The sequence below is a fragment of the Rhinolophus sinicus genome, chromosome 11 (assembly GCF_057876585.1).
Source record: "Rhinolophus sinicus isolate RSI-liver-muscle chromosome 11, RSI-T2T, whole genome shotgun sequence".
Taxonomy (NCBI): domain Eukaryota; kingdom Metazoa; phylum Chordata; class Mammalia; order Chiroptera; family Rhinolophidae; genus Rhinolophus; species Rhinolophus sinicus.
The window spans coordinates 14,289,803-14,304,668 of record NC_142511.1 but is presented as its reverse complement, the minus strand read 5'-3'; the positions used below and the strand labels follow the sequence as shown (position 1 = coordinate 14,304,668).

Here is a 14,866-nt window from a genome sequence, read left to right as displayed (position 1 = left end):
AGGATTGAGACCCAGCTCCATCTCTGAGCAGCGGTAAGTCCTTGGCGGGCAAGTACTTACTCTCTCTGGGTCTGTTTCTGGATTGGTAGACTGGGGCTAAGACATCACCTCACAGAGTTGTTATGAAGGTCACAAGTGTGATAGAGTCCATAGGTGAACATAGGACTGACACAATTTATAATCCTCAGCTCTCTTTTTCTAGTTCCCTTTCCTTCCTCTTTCCTCAGTGAAAACGCACATGAAATATGATTAAATGATGTATTATTCTATTTTTAAAGGGATGATGACTATAATAACAATCATAGCAGTATCAACAACAATTCTTTCTAACTCGATTTTAGCCTCACTCCACGCCTGTGGCAGCCGACTAAGCACATCATGTTAGATTATCTCTAAATCCCCAAGTAGATGAGTTAGACATTGTTACTACTTTTAACCTCAGTTTACAGATGAGGGCAATGGGGTACGACAGATAATATTTGTAACATAAGGTTTGCCTTTGTTAATAGAACAGAAGAGTGTTACATAAGACAGAGCTCAGACATACTTTTCTTTTAATATATTCACATTTCTGAATAATTTCCTTAAATACAACATAAAAGAACAGTAAATTTTATTGAATTGTTCTTATTTTGAAAAATTGTGTCTCTTCCGATTTTCATGTCTGGTAGTTCGTTTTGGAGATCAACAGTGCTCTTTGACGCTTCATATGAATGTATGTTGAATTGCTTTTTGCCCTGACACAAATTAAGAGTTTCAGGAAATATACTGTCACTTATTGCACTGTGAAAACCTGCAAAAATTAATGTGTCCTGCTTTCTTCCATGTTTAATATGACAATTCCATTTCTTCTTTTTTAGTCATGTTACCTTGTAAGTGTCTACCCAGTCACATATATCATAGAATCAATCTACCCTTGCTAGATTTACAGAGATCTGTGATATATTTGGATTAGAAGAAATAGTTTCTCCAACATTTCTCTTATATTAGCAAGTGAGAAGTTTAACCCAGGGTAAAATAATCGTATGAACTTTGAACTTACCTGACTACTAGATATTCGAAGAACCTCTCCTCCTCCAAGAGTTTGTACCTGATCCGTCTGTGGAAGGGGCCGTCCATCTTTCATCCAGGAAATTTTAGGAGCGGGGATTCCAGAAGCAATACAGGTAAGTTCAAGTGGATTATTAACGATCACTGATATTTCTATTGGTTCTTCAGATCCATTGATATGAGGTGGCTCTATTTAAAGGAAATTAAAAACAATAGTTGGGGTTGTTTGTAAAATACTACTGACTAGCAAAACTTTAAAAAGAAAATCCAACTCAAATTTATGGTTCATATGATATAAATTGATTAGAATAAGGATACCAAAATGATAATTACTAGATGTTACTACTACTTGTCACTGGCACTATTTTAAAAGAGGTGGTCCCTGACTATGATAGATTACAAAGCAAATGGCAAGCCATTACAAGGTAATAACTCAGCAATTGGCATTCAGATAATTGGAGCAGTCTCACCCAACTGTGGAGACTTGAAAACAATGAAAACAATACCCATCTTGTAACATTTTTAAAGTGAGGTACTTAAACATAGTAGTATGTTTTTGTACCTTTTAAATACCTATTGTTTCTACGAAAGCAACAGTCCAATGCTATGGAATTTTGCTATCACCTTTCCCATGCAGAACTTTAAGAGGAAACAATGACTAAGCAAAAGAAAAAACAGTATTTGGAGACTATTTCTGCAAAAAACACATTTGTTATATCTGGGCAGAAATACTTTCCTTTTTTTGTTGTTATTTACACTTCTAAATTATCTTTCTCCAGGGGATGTTAAGGAATCTAGACACTTGAAAGAAATAAGGCTTCTTAGTCCAACTATTTCTAAGTTTAGGAATCCCTTTAAAACAGACTTCTCTTACAACGATCATTCAAGTTTTCTATGAACATTTCCAGCTTACTGTTTCCTAGGGCAGCCAAAGTTGCTGTTGGACAGCTCCAAATATTAGCTGTTTTTGTTGTTGTTGTTGTTGTTGTTTTTTGTTTTTCTTTTGTTTTGTTTTTTCAGTCAGGCACATAATTTACAACAGAGGCTCACAGCAGAGGATCTGGAGTCAAACAGCCTGAGTTTGAATCTTGGCTCCAAAAATTATTAGGGTAATGGATTTGGGCAAATCTCAAAATAAGGACAGTACTATTATTTAACTAATAGATTGTTGTGAGGATTCAATGAGATAATCTATAAACTACATACATTTCTTTTGTGTTTCTGAATGTTTTATTTTATAATTAGAGGTTTCTAAAAAGTTATTACTACTACAGTGTCCACTACAGCTGTTGGTACTTTCATTAAAACCAGCCTCCTAAAAATTTCTATCTAGGGTCCTCATTTTCCTTTCTGGAAAAAAAGAGAATATGTTAAATCTGTATTCGTTTTTAGATTATAATTAAGAAGTCAGGCAAAATATATTTTCTTAAGTGCATTTTAGATTGATTCAAGATTTCTTGCTTTAAAAGGTTTGTGTCTCCACGTTGCTTAGTGAATTAAATAAAAACTACATTCCAGCTTCCAGGGTTTCTATAACATGGCCACAATCTACCCTTATCATATTATCTACTTTTAATATACTTATATGTAACCTAGACTTTAAGTTAGACTAATTCTCTCCTTCAACAAGTCCAGTCCTTTCTTGTTCTATGGCTTTACTAATGCTATTCCTTCCAGTGGAACACCCTCCAATAGCCCCATCTCATCAATGAGCAAGTTCAAGTACTACAAAGGTCACATTTATGTTGTTAAATTCATTTGTCAAAACCATAAATCTTTTCTTCATTCTTTCAACCAACTATAAAATTTCTATCCCTTTTAATTTCCATAGCATGTTGTTTGTATCACTCAAAAGCACTTATCTGGTTGGCCATTTGACTACGGTTCATTCTTTATTCCTCTCACTTATTGGTTATTTACTATGTGTCAGTCATTGTGGATGGAAAGATTAATTAGGCATGGTCTTTATCTTCAAAAGCTTATCGTCACTAGATTAAAAGCAACAACATTAACAACGGCGACAACAGAAACATGTTCCCAGCTGGTTCAGTCCCCAGGCATCAGATCAGTGATTGTGAATGACTGCACTCTGTGTCTTGTCTGTATGTCTTGTACTTTGGGTAACGTAGGAATTGTCCATACCCCGATGACTCCAGAACTTATATTTCCAGCCTAGATCTCTCTTCTGAGCTTCAGACCCATAAATTTAATTATTAAACATTTTCAGTGATATGTTTGCAAACTAGTTTAAACTCAACACGTATTCAATCTGAACCTATTACCTCATTCTTCAAACCCTGGTCCTTTTCCAGCGTTCCCTGCATGTATGTGACGGATCCATCAATCATTCAGTCACGTGAACCGGAAAGTAGGAGTCATCCTTGATAACGTCTTCATCATCCCCCTAGGTTCAAATCCAGAACTAATTCCTAATACTTCTACCTACAATTATTTCCAGAATACATCTTTTTCTCTCACCGCCATCACTAATCTGAGCAACAAAACCAGTTTTTTGCACTAATATTTCCTTCTTCCTGGCTGCAGGCGCTTACCCATTATTGTTATTATTATAATTATATTTTGTATCAACAGTCTCCGATTTTGTTGGGGTTGTCAATGTACTAAAAACTACATTCCCTACTATCTTTAGTAGAGTAAATGGAGTGGCATGTGAAGATTCTGACCCATGAGCTATAAGTGGAAGTGGTTGTGTGGGGCTTCTAAGAAAGTCCCTCAAGTTCTATGCCCTTCTTATTTTTCCTGCTCCATTGTTGCATCTAGTGATGCTCGGGTGAGCCGACAATGCATGATCACTAAACAACTATGATGGAAAGGCCAAAACTATGCTGTGGAAATGAACTGTGTATATACTTCTGGGAAGAACAAATTAAATCGTTTCTTCCATTAAGCACTAATCAGTATAGTGCAAGTGCTGGTTCTGTACTGTATTTTATATGTCACACATATGCTTTAATATTTTAATGTTCGTGCATTAATATTTTCAAATTGTTTAACCACTTTGCTGCTAAGATTTTGCCGACCCGTCCCCATTTTTTCCTTTACAATGTCAAACAAGTTTCTTCATTAAAAACTATGGTGACAAAAACAACAATAACAACAACAACAAAAAACCCCCAAAACTGGTGAACCAACGCAACTGCTGCTTCCCTTCGGACATCTCACTCTGCAAGAACAACAAAGGTTCTTTGTTTAAGTTGTCATACATTTAGATGTCCTCTTATTCCCAAACATAATTCCTAATAATCTACTCTTGTCCTGCTCCGAGGAGCTCTCCACTTTGCAGTCAGAGTGGTCTTTTCAAACTGCGACTCTACTCATGGCATTCCACTTAGTAGCACTCCTAATGGTTTTCCATTGTTCTAGGATGAAATCCAAAATTCTTAATGTGGTCAGAAAACCCTTCATAGCCTGGGCCCTGTCAAAAAAACCCTAGCTTTAATTATATGATTTTTTTTCTCATTTGCCTTCAGTATTCTCGCCAAACTGGACTTTTCAGAACCACTAATACACCATGACACCTCCCACCATGTGGACAGAATTAAGTTGAAAATAGCAGTTCCCCAAATTAGGACATTTACATTCACTTTCTGAGTGTAGCACTGATTCAAGTGAAGAGTTTTTCAGGTTTTAATGGAATTAGCTTTCAACAGATGCTGAAATGCAGAAACTTCTCATCTTTCTGCTGAGCCAGTTTTCAAGTCTGTTTTAAGAAAATATTATCTTTATTGAGCCTTCAGCTGTGAAGGCTGCTCTTTGTAAACTACTAACAATAGGTGTTATTTTTCTCCTTCACTTTCTACATCCAGAAATGCACTGTGTTTTTGTTTCTGAGTTTGTGAATTCCTAGAGGGGTTTTCCTTTTCTCTTTCCCGGCTGCCATATTCTGGACCAGGCCTCTGCATTTTCCTGGCCGCCTGTATGAATACAACAGACTCTTCAATTCATTCTTCACTCTGTCATCAGAGGGATTATTTTTTTGGAAATGAAATCTGATTGTAACACATCCTGCTTAAGCTTCTTCTATTGCCTTTGTAATGAGGTCCAAATTCTCTAAAATGTTCCCAAGGCTCTCAGTTTGGCTTCTGCCCATATGTTTTTCAGTCTTGTCTCTTGCTACTCTTCCTTTCCCACTCAGTTTCAGTGAGTACAGATAGACAACTCGAGGTCTGTCACTTCCAGGTGAAAGATGTAGGCAATGCCTCACTCACCTCCACAGCCCTACCCTTTAAGGCTCAGGTTTATCCTTGAGGCGATTGCCTCTGAACTCTGCCATCCCACAGACTGTTATTTTAGCCATATAAGCCTCATCACACGCAAAAGTATTTACTTGTTCAATATCTGTGTTCCCACCAGACATAAGAATTTGAAGGCTAAGACCACACCTTTCTTATTCAATAATGCACTCAAGTAATCATCACATCATACGCCATATAGTTATTCAATAATTATATGTTACTTGATGATGAGACTCATGCCTGGCATATATTCTATCGTCATTAATTAATACTTAACATGCCAATAACTAAGGTACAAGAGCACACTTATGTCGTCTCCTGTTATTTCTCATATTCTGTGATGTTCAGGAATTTGTTATTCCACTCCTCACAGACACACACTTTCTTCTGTCTTTTGTCTCTAACTATCTTGCAGTCCGGCCTCCATTTCCACTCTTCATTCTATGAAACACTTATCTATACCACAGTATCTCTCTTTGTTTATTTAGATATTGTTTTGTCTCCCTCTACAATTAAAACTGCCTTTAATCCAGCTGACAAGTATAGAGTTCTGTTCAATTCGATCCAACAAATAAACATTATATGTCAGATGTCATGGTAACCACTGTGAATACAGTAATAATTAAGATAGGTACTGCCCATCATAGAGTTTAACTAAGAGCGAAGCAGACTTTTAAAGTTACACAAATAATTGCATTAGAATAGGTACTATGACGAATATTATGGGGCATTCTGAAAACATATCCTCGCCTCTGGCTGGACTCTTGCCCACATCTTTCTTGTGGTTCCTTGAGGAGTACATTCTGTTTTATTTAAGGAGCTGAGGTTTTTACCTACATGATAGTGAAAAAACAAACAAAACTCCAAAAAAGTATTGATTATTGAAATAGTCAATTCATTTCATTCATCTTCATTTATCTTCCAAAGTCAAAATCTCTCACTTCAAGGAAGAGATGTGTTTTCTCTTTATAATATTTATTTGTGTATAGGACACTGGAACACATATCTTAAATATTTATTTTAAAGCATACAAGACTAAATAGAATTTGAAATGACTATCACAACTATAATCTACAGATGGATCATGTAAAGACTGTTTGCAATAACATACAATAGTATAAATATTATATTTTTTCATTAAATTGCTACTATCAGATTTGCTTTTAGTTCTTGAAAAAAGTTAAAAAGCTACTTATCAGAACTATGAAGGACAACAAAGTTTTTATGAATTTTGTCCCATAGCAAATAAGTCTCAGAATTCCACTATTAACTAAATCTTTACTGTCCCTTCCTTCCCAATTATTGAATGTTTATGTACCTAGGACCTTCAGGATAAAGTGTTTGCTGACTTCTCCAGCTTCATTTGAGGCAATGCAGGTGTACCTTCCCGAATCTTCAGTCTCTGCTTTGATGAGCTGAAGGACCATTCCCTGAGTGCTTACAGTCAGATGGGCGTCAAGCCCCAGAGGTTGGCCATCTCGAAGCCACGACATCCTGGGAGTTGGGGTTCCATCTGTAAGGCATGTCATGGAGGTGGAACTACCCTTGACGACTGTAATTTCCTCTGTTCCCATCGCGTTGTCCAGATTTGGTGGGACTACAAGAGAAAACCAAACAGGTGAAATTTACGTATCTGTTTTAACTTGAGATCAATTTAGATAAAACAACTGAAGGGTTCAATTATAGTATTTCTATGGTGTGTAACAATGTAGGATTTAAAATAGCATGTAATTAATTGACTACTATAAAGACATGCATTAGGTAGGCTAATTATGAAACTTCAAAAGTATTATTAGCAGTGAAACCTCAGGATTGTTTCTTGTAATGCAAAATTTAAATGTGTTTTAAATTTTGGCCATTTTTTAACTTCCTAGATTTGTTTCTTTAATTTGTTTTCTTGCATATTATAGTTCCGGTAGTATACTTTCAACTACTTTATATGGGATAAATAAAATAATATCAAATTCTAAAGTAACTTTTATATAATCCAGCATAAGTCATTTGTGGGCTATAGTAAATAGTTACTGAATGTTCTAAGATGTTCTTGGGGATTGAGAAATCTAGACAAGAAAACCTTAATATTTCAAAAATGGAATGTTGACGAGTTCTCTACACACACGCCCATGCATACACACACACACACACACACACACACACACACACACATACACACCCCACACACGTACATATCAATTCATATTGTAAATACCCTAAATCAGTCACTAATAATACTAGAAAATAATCTTAACTTTCTATTTGTATGAAAAGATGGTCCCATGCCTGGGGATTGAAATGCTAGTTTTTAAAATTTAGATTTGATTTAATACAAAATGCCATGTTAGAAGAGTATTTTGACAAACAGACAGTAGGCTCCAATAAACATGAACCCTCTGGGGAAAAAATGCATTCTTCCATAGTTAGCAAGATCCTAGTTTATCAATCTGTATTGATATGGGAATATTCAAATATAACCCCGTTGCTTAATACTGGACACATAGTAAAGTTTTAGGGTCATTTCTGTGACATACCGAAAACTTGAAGATTGTAGTGTTTATTATCCACCCCAGCTCTGTTGGAGGCCACACAAGTATATACTGCAACGTCAGACACCTGAGCTCTCACAATCCTGGAAAACAATTTGACCCAACATTTCATAATTTGACTCCATTCAACATATACAAATAAAATACTTAGGATTTCTACTTAAATTATAGGAAGTGATTTATGTTGGGAAATTTTAGGTTTGAAGCTTATAACCATCTCTCAAAAAAAAATATAGATGCCTAAATGCAATTAGGTTGATTAGACACTGACAGTAAATCACTGAAAATATAATACAATTTGAGGGGTAAATATTTTAAAAACCTGTATTAATAGAGAATGATATTAACATGAAAATCACATGCTAGGCATCTTCCTATCATTTTGCCATATAAAGATTTAACTAAAATAGTAGTTCTTGGACATACGTATTTCTCTCTATAAAAGACCTAGTTTATACAAATTTACTAAAACATGAACATTTAAATAAGCATAAAAAGCCATTTCAATTTTATATTTGTTATTCTCTCTCTTCTAAAAAGACACTGAAAGGGGTAAAACAGCAAACAAACAATAGTAAAAACATCGGGGGAAAAAACATTTCTTAAACTCCGTTTAGATAATTTAAAGTTTACAATCACTTTATCTGTCTAGCAAATCACACAAAATAAAAGCTGACCTGATAACCTGCCCTCCTGACAGCAACCGGATATGAGAGGAAAGAGGCAGAGGAAGTCCATTCTTTAGCCAGTTTATCTGTGGTGGAGGCGTCCCTGTGGCTCTGCATTCAATATTTATTGATGTATCCACCACAGCCGTTAATTTCTCTGCTTCTTCTTTATTACCCCTAATTGCAGGTGGAACTACGCCATGCAGAACATGGCAGAGAGAGAGAGAGAAGGGTGTGAGATGTGTATTACTAGTTGAAATCATCTCAACTACAACTGCCCACATTTCTGCTTTGTATCCAAAAAGGAAACAGCAATGACATCATATTTAAAAACTATATGCTTCAGATACCTATACTGGACTTTCATGTCTTTCTACAGATAGATTCCTGAAGTAGCATAGTCAAAAGAGGGTGAAATTTCATATTTACCATAAACATTTAAGTTAAAAATTCGGTCTTCTTCTCCAGCAGGATTGGTGGCAACACACGTGTATTTCCCCATGTCAGATGGGAGAGCTCCGTAAATGTTTAATGTGCTGCCATTCGCAGTCACCCTACAGAAGAAGTCATAAAAGAGGCACTGAGATGACTTCTGCGGTGCTAAAATATGGAAGACTCACTCCAGATTACTGTGTTCTTTAACAAAAGCCACCATAAAATGCACCTTTCTCTTGGATCTAATGGTTCAAGTACTTTTCACTAAGTACGTGGAAGCCTGTAAAGTCAGAGCTAGTCAAACTGATGGAGATGTCAGGCAACCAACTAAAATTGCACACTCATGGGTTTCCTGTACCCACTGTCTCCTTATGTGAAAAATGGAAAGGAACAAAATCAAGTTTGCAACTTCTATAGCCAAATCATTGGCAAAGACATGTTTTTTACGCAGAGTTAGAATATTTTATCCTCAGTTGGTCAATGTAAGGCTTGAATTAAATGAATATTACAAAACACTCTAGTATTAAAATTGAAGAATGTTACAATAAGAAATTATATATTAAAAAAATCTAGCTATAAACACTGAATAAGGCTCTTAATGAGGAGCAGAATAATTTATTTATTCTGTGACAACTCAGGACTATTGTATGGGTGTATTTTGCAAAAAGTTTTGTACAAGTTGCTAAAGCTTTTCCTTTGAAGTACATTGATAGTAAATGATAAGCATGCAATTAGATTATCAAAGATATCAAAGTTCAGATTATTGCATTATTGACTCTTCACACAAGATTATCAAACAAGACTTCCTGTGTTTTATAAAGAAATTAAATTGCTATCAATAGTTATTCCTACAATAGTGATTTTATTAGATTCTTCTAGTGTCAAAAGTAAATATGACTCCATTTCTACCATATCATTTTATTAAATACAATTATTGAGAATGGTACTATGATCTGAGTCTGTTATATTTTTTCTTCTTCAAAATATGAATTTTAAAATTTCATGAGTTTAAAATTCCATCAATTTAATATGAATAAACAAAAAAGCAAGTGCCATAACCAAGGAAAGTAGTAAGTTGACTTTGGAAAAGTACTTTGCTTGATGAATTATTCCACTTATAAACATAAACATATTGTGGAACAGTGAACAAATAATCAATAAAATGGATATAAGAATAAGTTCATTTTGTATTTTCATGTAAGAAAAGAAATGATAGATTGTAAATTCCTAGGTACAAATATTACATGAGATCTTTAGGTCCCTCCAACTATCAATACTTGGTTTGGAATGTGGTTGATATCGGCTGATTAAATAAAGATAATTAAATATTTGTAAACCATTCAGAGATGTCCGCACCAGAGAAATGAAACTTAAAATGTATCTCTAAAATATTACTGGGCAATTTGCCCAGTGTTGTAAAGGAGACAAATATCTAAATTTTAGTATAAAATAACTTCAAAGAAAAAAACATTTATCTTTCTTTAAATTATACATATTCAGTTCATTAACTAGAAAATATACTCCAAAGTATTAAATTTAAAATACTGGTTCAAAATGATAAAGACTGCAATATACTTAATTAATGCCTACTTATGCATATATGATTCTTGAAATAATTATAATTACTCTGGTATGTGTATATAATGGGGCTTTGTCATGAAGTAATTTAGTAGAGCATAGAATTCTGGATTGTTCTTCCAAAGGCATTTGTTGTTGAAAGTAACAGGAGGCCCTTACCACATTGCCATTCCATCTCTATGTGCTACGTGGTATGGGTAACAAATGTCAGCTGAAAATGAGATTTGGACAAATCACTACAAGGAATGAACCAGAATTTGATGATATGTATCGTCTCTCAAAATAAGCCATGCAATATGGCATGTTTGGTGAGCTCAGGACACAAAATCATATTTGAGATTATTGATGAATCTTTTGTAGGATAACATTGGTTTGATGTTAGCAGGCAAGAGGAACTAATTATTTTATGATGTGGACTTTGGCATACACATTCTACAATGAGGAGGAATAAAATCAGTACCAGTTAATTAACATTTTTAGGAATGAATAAATTTTATAACACAGTTGCTGGTTAAGGAACACACACACACACACACACACACACACACACACACACCCACACACACACACAACTGAGTGATTCCCTAAGGAGAATCTCTCTGTCCAACTCTCCACAAATGTATCTTTTTTTCTTTCTGAATATGATAGCCAATTTCCAAGGAAACTGAATTTGGTATTATTCATGTGAAATATGAAGCAGAAAGCATGGCAGAAGACCTTAAAATTAATGATGCAAAGATTCTTGGTAAACATACCGGATTCTTTCTGTTTCACTGCTAGTTATGGGTTTTCCATCTCGAAGCCATTGAATAACTGGGGTGGGAATGCCATTTGCATTGCAGACCAGCTCAACATTTTCCCCTAGAAGGACACTGACTTCACTTGGAATTTCAGCACCAGCAACATTTGGAGGAACTTTGGAGAAATAACAACTACCATTAACAAGGCACAAAGATGTAAATTCTAATGAATACAACAGAATCCCAGAACAGTATGCCATTTTAATTTCATATTTTTCCTAGATTGTGGTTCAAGATCAAACTTTGTTATCCTCATAAACTGCTTTTAAATAAGGAATAGGTAAAGGAATCACTTCAATATTCCTGATATATTTGTAAGTTGATATAATTATTTAGTCATAGGGACTGGTGACAAATCTACCTCATGGACATACTTTGTGGCTAAATAGAATCACTCTTAGATTAAATTCCCAACAGATAGTTAAGAATTAATACAATTCAGGAGAATCTGTTTTATAAAATCTTGGCATGAGGGTCTGAGAAAAATATCTAAGTTGGTTATTACTTTCTCCATAAGGCAATTTCAATATTATTTATTCTGATCCATAGATAGGCTTACTGTCGTATTTAAGATCCAATAGTTTCTATTCTGTTTTTCTAGTCATGTTTGGTTTACCCTTTAATAAACTGATTGAGAAATAATGTACAATAAAAATATTGACAATGGTATCAGACAGAAACACATCTGAATTCCTCTGTCATATAATTAATTATCAGGGTCTGCTGAGCAGCTTACATCAGCTTGCAAGAGCCAATACTGCATGTCTCTCCTACTCCATATTCAGTGACATCACACTGGTAGCTTGAAATGAGCCAAGGTGGGAATATTTCCACCGTGGAAACTGGCAAATGATCGGCTACAAATCAGGACCTTTTTTATCTGGAGAATCAATGATTAAACATTTACCAGCACACCACTGCATAATCTCTCCAAATCTCATTTAAGTTATCCAGAAGATGATAATTATACCAAATTTGCAGAATTCTGAGTACTAAATAAGTCAAATCAAAGAGAATGTTAATAAGGAACATCCTTTAATATATGAGAAGCACTTTACTAGGCCCTAAATACATATATTATTTCTAGTCCTAGGGTAAAAAATCTGGTAAAATGTTTGGTCACATCACACATCCCATGATTAACAGCTACTATTATTAATGCATTAAACATTATGAAACACGCAATTTCTAACACTGAATCCTTGAATAACTATTTTTTCCTTTTTGCTTATGAAATCTCAAAGCATCACTGATCCACAAAAATACTGATGCCCATAAACTTATTTTAACTTTTCTTTAATTTTTTCTAGCTGGCTTTAGCAGAGCACACTCACGTTGATAATAATTTACATTTATAATTTATGAGAAATTCTTTTCAAAATAACTATAATAACATTGGAAAAAGCAAGCATTTCGACTTAATTTCAAGTTAGACTTCTATTTCAATTAACTATTGGGACAAAAGTAATAATTAGAAGTTTACCGAAAATCGAGAGGAGGCAAATTCTCTCTACAGTTCCCAATACTATGCTGGAACTTGGTACACATTAAGTAAATATTTGTTGGATGAATTAATGCTCCTTATTCTGACCCCAAAGTAGCATGAGATTAATGATTACTTGAAATTTACCTAATTCCGTACGTATAGTTATAACATAATGCAGAGTCTTTTCATGAATTAAATCATACATATATAACCAAATAGTGCATATAGATATATCTATCTATAGATATAGATATATATGTATATATAAGAATAGACATGGGCTTAGCATCAAAATAAATTATGCCAGTTTTGAATGAATAAGTATAAGTCAATAGATTATATACTATAGGAAGGTGACAATTTTGGTAAACAAGGAAAAAAATAGAGATTATGAAATTTAGACTATTCTTTTTTCCACATTTATGCCAATTTCCATGAAAACAGAATCTACTTGTAAAAGTAGGACAGAGAATTAACAATATTTTTTGCTGATCTAAAGATACTTTAGATCTGACTCAATCACAAGTGATCTCTTTAGATTCACTTATTTGTACTAGAATACAATAAAGAAATTTAAGATAAATCACATACCTTGAATTGAAAGAATGTAGCTTTTCTGTGCTTTTCCCTCCATATTTGATGCAATACATGTGTAGTTTCCACTGTCTGAACGCTGAGACCGGGCAATTTGGAGTTTGCTACCTCCAGACAAAATATGAACTTCAAGTGAGTCAGAATTTTCTAGAGGTAGAAACAAAGCAAGATAAAACAAAACATGAAAAAGCTTTTATTATTATTATTATTCTTAGTTTCAGGTGTACAAAACAATGTAATAGACATTTCACCCCTCACAAAGTGATAACCCCCCATCTCCCAATCTATTGCCCCTCTGACATCGTATATATCTATTATAATTCCATTGACTCTATTTCTTATAAAGCTTTTCTTTCGAATGTCTCTAAAATTCACTGTAAAAACGTCTTATTTTGTACTTTTATTTTAAGACCCTCTTTGAAAAAGGTAAAAGAAAAACTTCTTACTCAGACGAATAATCATTTTACGAATCTATTTTGTAAGATTATATTTCGGTCCATTAGGCTTTTTGAATGAAACACAGCTATGAGCATAATAAGAAAATGTGCTGGCTTATAAACCTAGCGCATTAAGAGCAAAAGAAAACAACGACAGAAAATGCACAGCTGTATTACCTATGGGCTTGTGGTTCTTCATCCACGCTATGGTGGGAGGTGGAATTCCAGTGGCATCACACGTTAAGGTCACAGGATTGCTGATGGTCTCAACAACCACTTCTTTTTCAGGTCCTTCGATACTGGGTGGCACTGTGAAAAGACAGAAGAAAATCATGTGTCCTCATTAAGCTAATTCAGGACACTTTCTTTCATTTGCATATCTGGGGGGAAAAAAAGTTGTATTAGAGGCAGATGCTCACCATATACATTGAGGTGGAAATTTTTATCATCCCGTCCTGCTACATTTATAGCTCTACATACATATTGGCCTGTGTCAGATACCTAAAAGAAAAAGATACTATTGTATGTGCTCCATTACGTTATAGATGACCAATCACACTATTCGAGTGTAGATTAAATCATCAGTCATCTTTTATGTTCAAACACCCCAGTTCTAATTGCCTTCTACAATCCTCCTTTTTTTTTTAAAATGAAAATAAGGTCAATGGCCTTGACAATGTTTTTTTTTTTTTTTTTTAATTATTTTCACTGTAGTAAAGGGAATATGCAACTCCCAATTCTCTCTGTCATAATCCCACGAAGGAGTCATGACACGCAAACAAGAATGAAAGAGGCACCTCAGTTTTCTTGATGTGTAGCATTTGTCCATCTGCTAAAATCTCCAAGTGAGTAGATTCTGTAATCATCCGCCCATTCTTATACCAGGTGACGACTGGAGGTGGGACAGCGTTGGACTCACACTCCAATGACACTGAGGTCCCCTCTCTTACATTAACTACAGAGAGAGATTCACTGCCATGATCTTTAATGCTTGGGGGCACTGAGGAAAGGAAACAAGA

At 34.6% G+C, this 14,866-nt stretch overlaps 1 protein-coding gene across 6 annotated transcripts in view; it reads right to left on the bottom strand.

Moving 5' to 3' along the window:
* HMCN1 (hemicentin 1) overlaps positions 1-14,866 on the bottom strand; it is a 489,269-nt gene that overhangs the window by 73,571 nt on the left and 400,832 nt on the right. For all 6 annotated transcript variants that reach the window (XM_074322402.2, XM_088801634.1, XM_088801635.1 and 3 more), the window contains 10 exons: positions 14,645-14,847; positions 14,267-14,348; positions 14,025-14,156; positions 13,408-13,557; positions 11,286-11,445; positions 8,947-9,071; positions 8,527-8,710; positions 7,835-7,932; positions 6,625-6,903; positions 1,043-1,239 (listed from right to left, as the gene is read on the bottom strand). In XM_074322402.2, the coding sequence (XP_074178503.2) occupies positions 1,043-1,239; positions 6,625-6,903; positions 7,835-7,932; positions 8,527-8,710; positions 8,947-9,071; positions 11,286-11,445; positions 13,408-13,557; positions 14,025-14,156; positions 14,267-14,348; positions 14,645-14,847 (1,610 nt within the window). The remainder of the gene's footprint in view (positions 1-1,042; positions 1,240-6,624; positions 6,904-7,834; positions 7,933-8,526; positions 8,711-8,946; positions 9,072-11,285; positions 11,446-13,407; positions 13,558-14,024; positions 14,157-14,266; positions 14,349-14,644; positions 14,848-14,866) is intronic.